General features: G+C 32.9%; 1 protein-coding gene across 1 annotated transcript in view; it reads right to left on the reverse strand.

The window, feature by feature from the left end:
* Hmgcll1 (3-hydroxymethyl-3-methylglutaryl-CoA lyase like 1) overlaps positions 1 to 14,404 on the reverse strand; it is a 133,623-nt gene that overhangs the window by 78,876 nt on the left and 40,343 nt on the right. Inside the window, exon 4 of the mRNA XM_048805735.1 lies at positions 97 to 192. Within this exon, the coding sequence (XP_048661692.1) occupies positions 97 to 192 (96 nt within the window). The remainder of the gene's footprint in view (positions 1 to 96; positions 193 to 14,404) is intronic.

Genomic DNA, 14,404 nt, shown 5'->3' on the forward strand with positions numbered 1-14,404 from the left:
GTTAAGTTAATTACACAGGACACCATTTTAACTTAGTACATATCTTTAAAACAATTATGGGCATATAAATTCTAGAAAAACGAGTAGCACACTTACAGCACGGTGAAAACCCTGAAGATTAGGAGTAAGGACAGGATATCGAACTCCTGGATATTGATTAATGCCTTTCATCACTTCAGTGTGATCAGCCATCTTAAATACATAAGAGTTACATTTAAATATGTAGCTGAATATTAGATCAAACATGTTCTTAGATTTGGGGGTAGGTTATAATTGCATATGCAAATATATTCTACAAAATAACGCTTGAAATTTTAAAAATGTGCCAATATAACTGCAGAAAAAGTAGTTGTCAGTGTCACAGGTATATAATGACTGGATATGAGCTTAATTAATTCATATAAAAAGATCTGGCCACCTGAGTGATTACAGAGTCTCATGAACTTTTCTAATTTCCTTAAAAATGTTCACTTGACCAAAATTCATTCTCTACCATTCTGTATAATTTAATAGTCCAATCCTCAAACATTCCTGATAGTGGGGAGAGTGTGAAAGGCTCTCCTCCTCCCACAGGAGAATTTTATGACTAAACAACTTCTAGTGCATGAAATTTTACAATGTTTAATAAGATATAAATTATACATGTCCATTAGAATAACTTAACAAAACTGAGATATGTTACTTGGGTAGCACAGGTGTTTCAGTTAGTATAGTTATTATGCTTAATATAGTAAAATCAAACAATTACTACCTATTTCTCACAGGCAAAATATAAATACAGTAGAGAAAACACCTATGACAAAATTTAACCCACCCTGTTAATATTTTATTTTCTGAATCTATTAAAAATCAACTTTAACTTAAAATATCCAATCCACAAAGTCTATTAGTTACTCTTTTAAAGCAGTCACTGATAATCAGATACCATGATTGACACATGAAAATTATTGCTTACATAACTATTTCATATTTTAAAATATCAAATTATGCATGAACTATGTATATATGTAAAATAATATATGATGGAATGTATAAAAAATGAACTGGAGAATGTGTTTTAATTAGCAAACAAATCAAACAACTTACATCAAACCAAAACTGATATCCTTACTGCGGAAATGGAGAATGAAGACTATTGTTTTATCTCTATACATATTAACTTCTTATAATGAACATGTATTATTTTGAATGTTAAAAATATAAATTAACTAAAGCATAAGTGGTTTTCCTTAATATATGTATACATACTTTAAAACAATATAAAATATTACAATATTTGTTGTGTTTGCGCTATTAGTCTTCTCAAATTTAGTTAAATGCCAGCAGACTTAAACTAAATATTTTGAATGAATATAATTTGGATTAATTAAATGTCTTAAATATATTTTAAATTTAAATTAAATTTTTAAGATGCAAAATAATCCCTCTGGTTGACTGTCATTGTCATGCCTTACCAGTAATTAAAACTGCTTGGTTCATTCAATACAGACACATTCATTTAAACCTAACATGTGATTCTTGATCATTTATTTCTAAGGTAACATATCCACCATCTCCCACCTCATTACTATACCCTTTGCAAAGGCCATAATATCTACCATATCAATTCATTTGTGATTCATAAAAGCCAAATCCCTTATTTCATTTTAGTCTCATTTGATGTTAACTCAGATGTTTACTGAGCATCTACCGTGTCCAAAACCATATGCTAGATCCTGTGGGAAAAACAGATCTTACTTTTCTGTGAGAAACTGAGGTCCTATCAACGAAGTCCTCTGCAGGATAGTTGTGGAGAAAAAAACAGATACACATGGAGAATTCACAATCCAAAGGGATACACTGGTTGCTAATTAAAACACATAAAAGTTTGGAAAGGGAAAATACTGGTATGACCTATGATAGTCTATGAACATTTAAAAGAAAATATGGAGTACAAACTGAAGCCCTTGACTGTAGCATATTATAAATTTAAAAATAAAAATGGTCATAGTAAGATTTCCAGTTCTACATACTCTTCCAGGTTCTCTCCACTGTCAATCAAGTGGTGTATTCTATTTACTTCCCTCCTGGAAGCTGGGTGGGCTCTGATTGTTCCAACTAATAGTATATAGTGAAAATAATACTGTATGACTTCTGAAGCTAGGTTATAAAAAAGGATATAAGTTCCATATGGCTTTCTTTTTGGGGAAAGTCAGTGTGGAGAAATCAGCCAACATGCTAGGAGAAAGAAAAGACTCTCCTATGCAAGCAGGGCACCCGAAGAGGCCTCCTGGAGAATCTGTATGAATTGAGATTGAGGCCCCCAGCCAATACCTATTATCATCCCCTCTATCTGTCACTGAAGTAACCTTCACATGATTCTGACCTCCAAAATCAGAGATTACAGTTGAGATCCTAAACATTATGGACCAAGAACAACCTGTCACTCTGTGCTTTGCTCAAATTCCTAATCTACAGAATAAGTGAACATAATAGATGCTTATTTACACCACTGAGTCCTCAAGGACTTCATTATATAGACGTACATTCTGGAATTCTGAAAAATGGATAGGGCTAGAAAAGAAGAACAGACAGAAACACAACATTTGGCTAGAGAACATTACTGGTGAATAATCAGGGTTGAGATTATAAAGATGGACGTCCTACATTGTGACACATCTTTGACATACTTTCACATTAATCTAAAGATCCATAATTTATCCTGAAGGCAACACAAAGGCATGGAGAGTCAGTGTCGAACTGGCACAGGACTGAATAAAAGTAGTATTATAGAAGGATGAACCAGATGGAGGTACAAAGGTCAGTCTAGAAAGATGGAGATGATTCTCAGATTATCATGAGATTCCAGTTTATGTGAAATTCTATTGTAGAAAATGGCACTAGGAATAGAACTCCCAAAGAAAAATTAATAGGACAGAAGCTAATAGCATGAATGATTACTTGAAAATGCAATCATCACTATTTTATAGCCTTCCTTTTAAAATATTTGACATTTGTACAGATTTCAACACAGTTCTTGATTATCCACGGATATTGCCTTGGTGCTTGATGCTATTTAGAGTGTGAGCTTTCTGTCTCCTCTCTGCCTTGTTTTTCTCTCACACTTGCGCTCTCTCTCTCTCTCTCTCTCTCTCTCTCACAAACACACACACACAAATAAGCATTAATATGCAAATTATAAGAAAACCATAGCATTTGTTTATAATTTCAAGCAGAAAGAATTTACTATTAGTTTCAGCCTGTTGAAATTAAGTAAAAAGAACAACATTCTCTTACTAGAAAATAATGTCAAAACAATATTACTAATGCTTAAAATTTATTAAACATAATAACCTTAAACATTTATTGAAAACACCTATACTACCAGGATAACAAAAATGAATACTGTGTCCCTAACCAAATATAGATTAGGTTAAAGTATGGCATTCTATCATAAATAGCACAAAGGGCAAATCAAATTTTAATCTACAAGAAATATTGGTCATCTCAGCCTACAAGAGCATTTTTCCATTCTATATATAATTTAGTGAAAGTCTTGAATCAATGTGAAGAACCTTATATAATGAAACAAACATAAATTGCTTTTTATAGATGTTTCAACCAGTAGAACTACAAAGGAGACATAATAATAACCATGTTTCCATGTCATAACAGCTGAATTTTGATAATCATTGAAGATGTCTTCATTTTATGATAAACATATGAACTAGAATCCAAAAACTCACTACTTTTTGTTTTGAAAAAAGTCACATATAATGAGGCCATTTAGAAAATAATAGCATTCTGTCCTATTTTGTTTAATAAAGGCAATAAGAAAAGAGTTTTAGGATATTCTAATAGGATGTGATGTTATTATAATGAATAAAATAAAGTAGGTTTCAATTAAAGCTATAAAATCCTTACTTTAATATCTTTTTATTGGACAGTTTATGTTATATTTCAATCTTGATGTTATTTTAATGTCTAAAGTTTAACTATTATTCAAACAATGGAACTAACTATTTCTTTACATTACTGTTTTGACATTTAATAAAAAAACTTTCTACATCTGGTTTGATTTAAAATATTTTTCAGATTTTTCTGTGGCTTTTTATTGAATAAAATGCAATATCAAGAAACCTCATGATTTGGTTGGGAACATGTTTTGCCATCATCTGGATATAGTCTGGAGATAACAATACCTGTGACTTTCTATCCAACAAAGCAGGACTACTATGAGTAATCAATTTCTTAGGCATTCACATGTTGATATGGATTCAAATAGTCACAATATTTGTAAGAGTTTTAATGATATGCAAAAGACTATAAGGATTAGAATGTAATAAGTTTAGAGAATTCATTAACAACTAACTATCATAGTGCAAATAAATTTAAATAGTCCATTTTATACATATTTAGACATCCTACTAACATTTTGTTATTATCTGAACACTATAATCTCTCCTAAACTTTTAGGCTTTTATTATGTTCCCCAGTCAATGACAATGGCTAAATACAGAACGAGCATTGTTAGTGTTCTGATCCTGCCCCAGTTCTCTGAGATTAGTACAAGTACAAGATAATGCATATGAGTAAACACTAATAAACCATGACAAGAGTTTCTCGTAAGTTTCAGAAAGGGAGTAAGTAATATTAGAAGTTTCAATATTTTTTGTAAATTAGCTGTTGACTTTACAATTGAGGGAATACAAAAATTAACATATTTTTTAAATATCACAAGGCCATAGATTTTTAAGTTTATTTCAATACTTATTCATTCCTCTTAATATTTATACACATTCAATTACTACCTGTCTAACATTTAGGTATAGGAAAATGAAGCAAATGTAATCCTTTCATTGATGCATGGGCTACTGAGGGGGGCATATAATTATGTACGTATGTGTGTGTGTGTGTGTGTATGTGTGTATGCATGTGCATGTATTATATAAAAACACATATACCATAAATACAAAATAACACATAACAAAATACAAAATAACACATGTCACCTGAAATTCCAGAGAACATAGATAAGGAAACATTTTTCTTTATAGCCCAAGCTTAAATAATGACAAAATATTTAAGCTACACCTTATTTATATCAAATGTAAATCACCCAGGAGCCTATTTTTTAGTGGATCAATACTATTCATAGTATTTGAAAGTATTCCAAATTTTTCATTGAACAAAGTTATTCATATAGATAGATAGATGTAAAATTCAATTTTACTTCATATTAAAATGGTCACTTTAGAGTTGAGGCAAGAGCAAATGTTCCATGTCCCACTGTATCTGGTATCAAATATATGTAAATATACAGGGAAAACAAATTTTTAACATGAATGGAACTAACTAGTATGAAGAATATCCTTTCAAATATTATACACGTAAAGTTGTAAGAGAAACAGTTTCTATTAATACAAAAATCAAATGAAAATGTTTTTCTACCAGAATGTTTTGTTTTTAATTTTTATTAAAATCACAGAAAATAGAATAAGCCAAAATCATGTGTGAAGTTCACAAAAATGTAATTATTCTTCTAGAAAGAATATATGACTGTATAAGATTATATATCACAAAATATTAGGTTACATATTAACATGACATTACCAATAATGAGTTATTAAACAGATATTTTTTTCTAATCTTTCAATAAAACTATTTTGTCAACAGTGCTGGAGAATAGACTGAATCATCTTTCTACTTTCCCCATAGAAAATCTTATAAACTATTGTCATTAGAAAAAGGCCAAGACATACAGTTAAAAAAAACTATGGGAAAAAATAAGTAATCTCAGACAATTCAAGTTTTCAAAGTACTTTCGTTTGAGGTATTTATAAATGTTTAACTTTAAAATTTTACGATTTCATGAATTCCTTTTTTAAATTAAAAACTAACATTGATTTTCCCATCCAATTTTATATTTGATATTATAGGTTCTTTTTCAAAAAGCAGTGTCTTTGTAAATTGAGCTGCTATAAACATTGATGCAGCTGCATCACTAGAATATGCTTATTTTTTAACTCTGTTGGGTATAAGCTGAGGGGTGGGATAATTGGGTCAAATGGTGGTTACATTCCAAGTTTTCTAAGGAATCTCCATACTGCTTTCCATAATGGTTGTACCAATGTGCAATCTATCACCAACATATGAATGTGCCTTTTTCCCAAAATCCCCACTAACATTTATTGTTACTTGCATTCATGATAACTGCCATTCTGACTGGAAAGAGATAAATACATGACCAATGCAATTCCACTTCACATACAATCACAAGAATGTGATCAAAATTGGAATGGGTGGCACTCCATGCACATATAATATGTCAAATACACCCTACTCTCATGTATATCTAAAAATAACAAATTTTTAAAAAAAGAAGAAGAAAGCCAAGAGGAGAAGGGAAAAAGCAAAGGTAGTATCTCAGAAATGTTTTCTAGGAATTCTTTGTTCTAATTTCATGCACCTTCTAATAAGTTTGAAATTATCAAAATAGAATATTTCTAAAAGAAAAATAAATTTTTAAAATTTTAAAAAAAGTAATGTCTTTGCATACATATCCAGGAATAAAGTTCCTTGCAAGTGGTTGGTCACGTGTCTCCTATTTATTCACAGATTTCAGCCAGAGAGATGGCCCTGAACTGTCCAAATATATCATTTACAAAGAGCTCAGCAGCTGCTTCACTGAAGTGACAAGGCAGAGACAGTGGCCAACTACTCCAATACTGAAAGCTCTCCAAGATGAGGCCTACTTCATATCTTTCCAGAAATACAATCCTGAAAATACAATCCTGAAATAAGAAGGATACTTACTGAGCCATACCTTAAGATTGTTCCTTGAAAATTTTCATGTTTCCTAGTTCCAATGCTTGTGATGGAGGTATTAAACAGGAAGTCAAGTTATCAACAAAAGGAGGAGGAGAACATAGAGTTAATAGGATGGGTTTTTGAGTAGCACAATTAATAATGACATCTTTTTCTTTGGGAGGAGTATACGCAGGAACACTCAACCACTGAGCCACATCCTCAGACCTATTTTGTATTTAATTTAGAGACAACTCACACTGAGTTGCTTAATGCCTCCCTGTTGCTGAGGCTGGCTTTGAACTTGCAATCTCCTACCTTAGCCTCCCAAGCTGCTGGGATTAAAGGCATGCGCCTTCGTGCCTGGCAACACGGACATCTTTTAAAGAAGTGCAGAATCATCAAACAGAAAAGTCCCTGGGTATGGTATTTGAGGGTTCTCCATGTCCACTTTTCACAACTCCACCATCATTTAAAACGAACCTGTCATTGTCAGAAGAGATTTTTCCTTTACTGCAATCCATAGACTTTGTCTCTGCTGTTCCAAGCCAAGCACTGTATTACGGAATCAAGAAACTAAACAAAAATATAGATAATCTAAGAGGCAGAAATAAAAGTGGGAACATTTAGAGGCTGAGAGACTCTAAAACAGATGTGGGGTGTAGGAAATTTTTGGAAGTAAGGAAAGAGGACTTTTAAAAGTCTTGTGGTAGGATATTAATTAGCTCCCTTTTAAGGTACTATATGAAGCTCAGTAAAAATATATTGTAATTACTTTCAACTATTTTGACATTCTGAGTGTACCTCTAAAACATTTTAATTATTGTCAAAGCAGGATCATGTGAGGTCCTGAGTTTTATTTTAATTACGTGCAACTGATAGAATTAAGGTTCTTTATCTTGTTAGCTAAATTCTGTGTATGATTCAGAGTTATTAAGAATCAAAGCTGGAAATCTATTAGAAAAAAAAAAAAAAACATTCCTACAAAGAGAAATACTCATTGTAGTCTGTAGCATTTATTACCATGTCCACTGCTTAGTAAAGTGTTTCTCAAACACTACTTTGAGGACTGCTTGGGTTGGAATTTTCTGAACTGATTTTTAAAATGCTATTTTATGTGCTATACCAGCCCCAAGAATCAAACTATGAATGTATACTGGAAATCTGTGTAGTCAGCATGTTGCCTGGGTAATTAATATGTGTGATCTAGAAGAGTCTGCAACTCTTTCCCCAGTGAGAAATAAAAATTTTTGAGTAGGTTTGTTCCATAACCCACAAGGACCTGGAGAATAAGATTGCATTTTATCTCACCCTGCATAAAACTCAACTCAAAGTGGATCGAGGACCTAGGCATTCGACTAGAGTCCCTGTGCTAACAGAAGACAAAGTAGGCCCAAATCTTCACCATGTCATCTTTGGAATTGACTTTCTTAAAAAGACTCCTAAAACCAGGAGGAGTAAAATCAACAACCAATAAATGGGATAGAATAAAACTAAAATGTTTCTTCACAGCAAAGGAAACAATCAATATTGAAAAGACCCTACATAATGGGAGAAAATCTTTTCCTACATGCAGCTCAGATAGAGCATTAATCTCCAGGATATATAAAGAAGTCAAAAACGTAACACCAAAAAATAAATAAATAAATAGCCCGGGCTGCGGTTGTAGCTCAGTGGAAGACTGCTTGCCTAGCGCGTGTGAGGCATTGGGTTCCATTCTTAGCACCACATAAAATAAATAAAAGTCCATCAACAACTAAAACATATAAAAACAAAACAAATGGGGAAGGAACTGAACAGACACTTCACAGAAAAGGAAATACAATCGATCAACAAATATATGAAAAAAAATGTTCAACATCCCTAGCAATTAGAGAAATGCAGATCAAAACTGCTCTAAGATTTCATCTTACTTCTGTCAGAATAGCAATTATCAAGAATACAAGTAACAATAAATGTTGGCAAGGATATGGGCAAAAGGTACACTCACACATTGCTGGTGGGACTAAAAACTGGTGCAATCACTATGGAAAGCAGTATGAAGACTCCTTAAAAAATCTGGAATGGAACCACCACTTGACCCAGCTATCTCACTCCTCAGTCTATACCCAGAGGACCTAAAATCAGGATACTCCATTGATACAGCCAAATCAGTGTTTAAAGCAGCACAATTCAAAATAGCCAAACTACGGAACCAACTGAGGTGCCCTTCAACAGATGAATGGATAAGGAAAATGTGGTATATGTACATGATTGTATATTACTCTGCCTTAAAGATTAAAACTATGGCATTTGCCTGTAAAAGAATGGAGCTTATGCTAGGTGAATTAAGCCAATCCCAAACAGCTGAAGGCCAAATGTTTTCTCTAATATGTGGATCATAATTCACAATAAGGCAGGGGGGTTGCTAGGGAAGAATAGAGGTACTTTGTATTAGACAGAGAGGACTGAAGAGAGGGAAGAGGGCATGGGGGTAGGAAGAATAGTGGAATGAATCAGACACTATTACCCTATGTGCGTACATGATTGCATGACCAGTGTAACTTTACATCCTGTACAACCAGAAAAATGAGAATTTATACTCCATTTATGTTTGATGTGTCAAAATGCATTCTACTGTCATGTATAACTAATTAGAACAAGTTGAAAAATTATTTTAAAAACACGTACAAATGTTGATAGCAGCATCATTCCAAAATGTAGAAATAACCTAAATGTCTTCAACTGATAAATGGATAAATGAAATGTAGTATGTAAATGCAATGGAATACTATTCTACAATTTAAAAAATCAAGTAAATGGTACATGCTGCAAAAATGAAGAAACCTCAAAAACATTATGTGAAGTAAAAGAAGTCAGAAACAAAAGGCCATGTATTGCATGCTTTCATTTACATTAAATGCAAATCTATAGCGGTAGTAGAAAAGACATTAGCATTCTCAAGAAGCTGAGGGAAGAAATATATGGCAAGCAATTGCTAATAGGTACAGGACTTATTTTGGGGATGATGGAAATATTCTAAAATTTATTTTGGTGATTATTGCACAACTCTGGGAACGTACTAAAATCCATTAAACTGAAAGAAAATAAAAGATTTTATCTTATGCTTTGCTATGAGCATCATCAAGATAAAGAGTCTTATAAATAGGTCACACCACTCTCAACATTTTGGACATTATGAAATTGGCATGAGGTTGTATCAGACACCTAAGACCACTAGAGAGCCAAAGACAACATTACATCAAGGTTATCCATTTCCCTGCTGGAGCCCTGTTAGCTACAAACCATTCAACAGTGCAGAGAAGCTAAGTCCTCAAAGATATTGAGAATTCCAAACTCCTCATTATCTTTACCAGAGCATCCAATTCTTAGAGAAATGCTCCCAGCTCATCTCTAGCCATACCAAAAGGTTTACAATGCTACATCATGCTAATTCACATCTCTGATCCTCCATATCACTCCATCTGCCTAAAAATCATTCCTCCCTTTCCCATTTAGTTAATTGACTTAATCTTCCATTTTTAAACTCAAAATATCCTCTTCTAAGACATTTTCGAAAATTAGCTTGATTTAGATATTTTCTACTTTCATAGGTCACTATCTGTTTATCAATGCTCTTTTATCAAACCTTATATAATTTATGTTAATTTATGTGTCTTTCTCCCTAACTTATCTTCTCCTAAAATACCTTGCATAAAAGGAGCATTTAATAAACGATTATCTAATTAAAGGTCACTTGTCCCCCTTGGTTTCAGCCCTTTACTCTAGTTGGAATTAACTTTGAATTCAGTTCAATGTAAATTGTGATTCTTTTTCCTCCATTAATTGCTCTAATATTTTATTGCTAGTAATAACAATAATAATGACAAAGCCATATTTACTTTATTCTGAGCTAGAGGTTAGGTCTATGTGTGTTGAGTTTTTTATGTGCTGACTCTTTAAACATTTTTAATTATCCAATGAGTGAGATGGTTTCTGAAGAAGAAAAAATAGATTTAGAGATATAAGGAAGAGGAAAGTCACCTAGCTAGTGAGTGGAGGGGTTGGTCTGAAGTTCAAGTCCACCTGACTGTAAAGTGTGTTCTCTGCATAAACTCCTTGATAAATACATCTTCTATATCTTCTATATTTTCATTTTGGCTACTGCTAAATAGTTTGTATATCAAAATGGCAAAAACAAAGCTCATTAAAAGAATTCAGGTCAAACAATTTGGAGGCATATTTTACTATCTAAATAATAAAATCTACTGCCTAATAAATCTAGTATCTTTCAATTTAGACTCATCATCAAAATTATTGGGATTTGGAGGTTCAGTCCATGGTCAGCTGTCTTCAAGGCTTAGGTGCACAAAACAACATGGTGAGAGAATGTGACAGAAGAAAGCATCCCAGGACATAGTAACAGGAAGCAGAGAGCTCCCTTCACCACAGACAAAATATAAACCCCACAATTACTCCCCTGGTGACCTACTTCCTTCAGCTATATCCCACCTGCCTACAGTTACCACCCAGTTCATCCATATCAGTGGATTAATCCACCCATTAGTCTATATCTCCCGTAATCTAATCTTTTCACCTCTGGATATTCTTTCATTGTCTCACATATGAGCTTTTAGGGACACCTCATATCTAAATCATAACAGTAGTTGAACACATTGATAAGATTAATCCTAGGACCTGGGGAGGGACCTAAACATATCTGTTCCCATCTATATCATGTATTGAGGTTCAACATAAGATTCTATCCAAGGTAAAAACAAGAAGTTTCAGTGATTAATAAAAGTTTGGAAAATAGCATCCTTTGTGAAATTTACTATCTTCCATAGTGACATCATCATGATAGTCCAGAAATTTTCTGAAATACATATTTATAGTATCTATCGTATTGCTTTGCCTTACCACATCAGAAATACTGCCAACAAAAAATTGAAGTCGACTGAATATGTCTTATTCTTGGCATATTCATAATAATTCTAGGCATATCTGTGTTTCTAAATTTTCTACTTAATAAACAATCTTAAATTTTGCCAGAAAATAGACTTAAACTCATGGACCTATAACCTTACAGTATGCTAAATATTTTTCAAAAATATTTGTAAAGGATGCTTTGCTTTTGCCCCACTACTGAAACCATAATCCAGGACAACATTCATATTTCTTCAAGATAAGTAGACACTGTCAGGAGTTGTTTGTCTACCATCTCCACTGGCCAGATTAGACATAACTGATGGTATTACTTTCTGTATGCAGGAGTACATCAGGAAAGACAGATACAGAGTATGCAATTTTTTTCAACACATGCCATTGATTAATCTAAAAATGTAAATAATGTGGTTTCAGACCCTATAACTCAAACCTCAATCTGAGCAGTAATTCCTCTTAATGGTAACATTCATAAATTCAGTAATGAGAAAAAATGGTTCTAACAGTAACCATCCTGACTATGCTGGGTGAAAATGCTCTGGCCAGCTATACATAGCACTGTAGCCTGGGTACTATAACCCTGTCTCATTCACAGACTCTTTACACAAATTCCATATATCTTAGCCTCAGTAGCATAGAGAAAATCTTGGTCTGCTTGAAGAAGTAAGACAGTTTTAATAAATCACAGTCTTACAATAATAAACACAGGAAATCTCTGGAAAATTGAACATCCAGTTTTGTTTTTTTTTTTTTCTTTCTTTTCCCTTCCCAATACTCTGTCTTGGCTGCCAAAGCTAAAATGGTCTGACACCATACTCACAAAACTTCTTAAGTCCAGAAGCCTGAAAACTAATTTGGTCTGGTGTATGACTTCCTGTACTTCTTTATTCAACCTTGCCTTTGTTTACCAAGGACGCCTGTACTGCCCTCTCCTGGATGGAATGCCTGTGCTCCTTATTAAGAGAGACCAAGCCACTGAGAATCTCCCTGTAAACACAGGCATTTTAATCCTAATCCACCAAGGACTACAAATATTCATTTTTAAATTATAAAATAACCTCAACCTACCCAAATGGATTTGTGGGTTGCAAACTGGGAGAGGAATGTTCTGCACAGGGAAACACAGCTCATTTTATTCAATAACATTTTCCAGTTTCCCAAGATAAACATAAGGACTATACATTAGTTATACTTTGTTCAGGTCAATGCCTTTTGTGACAACCCTCCTGGTCTTCCCACGTCAAAACAATCACAACATCATTCTGAAGTAGGGGCAAGAAGTCTCAAAGCTCCCAGTATAATTTTCTTCCCACTCAACTGTGCTACCTCTCATATATTATGCCTTTGTGTTCTATAATAACATTGTAGTTATTTTCTTTACATGAAAGCAGAAGTGAATTTTAAAAGACTGGATCTAACTGTACTCATTCTATACTGACTGTAAATGCAGTTTCCCTTCTATTCTTAAATGCCCTTCTGCAAGCCAACTCTAAACACTATAGGTGGCTACAATAATGAGAAAGAGGGTAGACCTGAGTTGTAAGAGGTGGACTAATTCCCTGGAAATAAAATACTGACAATTAGAAAAAGCTGTGGCAAAAAGTATTTTATTGCCATGAAAATCAACACCATCACTGCTATAGCTTATGATTTAGCCATGATATGAATCTGGAGATCTCCGAACAAATACTGCAAAAGGCAGAAGAACCTCAAAAGTTGGCCAGAATGCCCAATAATAAACTATTCAATACACTCAAGGGTTTATTTGATTATAACTCATTTAAAGATATTCACTGGATTTTTAGAACACCTTTGTATGAGTTTTAACTATTTTAGTGATTTTATTCTTATTATTCATTTTAACTTTTTAACTGCCTTGTTATTGGTGGTTATTCCTGTTATTCAATTTTTGAGTCCTACAAAAATCCAATACAGTTGTAAATATAGACACAATAAAAGCAATGAATGAGAGAATGAATAAACGGAAAGAATCCAAAACAGGAGATTAAAATACTTCACCAAATCATATCATAAAATGAGTAACATTCAGGTCTCAGATTTTTCTATTGCTCCATCAGAAAGCACACAATAAATAATAGATATAATGATGTCCCCAAAAGCTCAGGAAGTCTACAACTTGGAGGATGTGGGGTAGGGTGGCAGAAATTATTATACTTAGACTACAGGTAATACATTTCTTAGTATATACTATAAGCAGAATTCAGTGTAAGAAACATGCATTTTTTAACTAATTATTGTGCTAAACTTACCAATAGATCTCATCTCAGATGTAGAAGGTCAGAGTAATTAGGATTCGTGTTATGAAGTTATTAACATGAATTTGCTTCAACATATTGATATAACAACGAATGTTTAACTATAACCTATAAGCTTTTTAATAGCAAATTCAAATTTTTCAAAGGCATTATGAAATTCTTCAAAAGAATGTCCTCTATATTACTATGAAGAATATCTAAAATCAATAGGTGTTACAGAATATTCTATTATTCTACAAAGTAATAATCCAAATTAGCCTATTCAAGAGAAATGGATAGATATTTTAAAAATATAAAAGAGTAATAAAATCACATGCTTTATAAAATGTTTTCTATTTATAGATATACTGGAAGGGAAATATACTTATCTGTTTATTTAATCAAATTTGTAAAAAAAGTAAAATACTAGCATTTATAAG

The sequence above is a fragment of the Marmota marmota genome, unplaced genomic scaffold (assembly GCF_001458135.2).
Source record: "Marmota marmota marmota unplaced genomic scaffold, marMar, whole genome shotgun sequence".
Classification (NCBI taxonomy): Eukaryota; Metazoa; Chordata; class Mammalia; order Rodentia; family Sciuridae; genus Marmota; species Marmota marmota.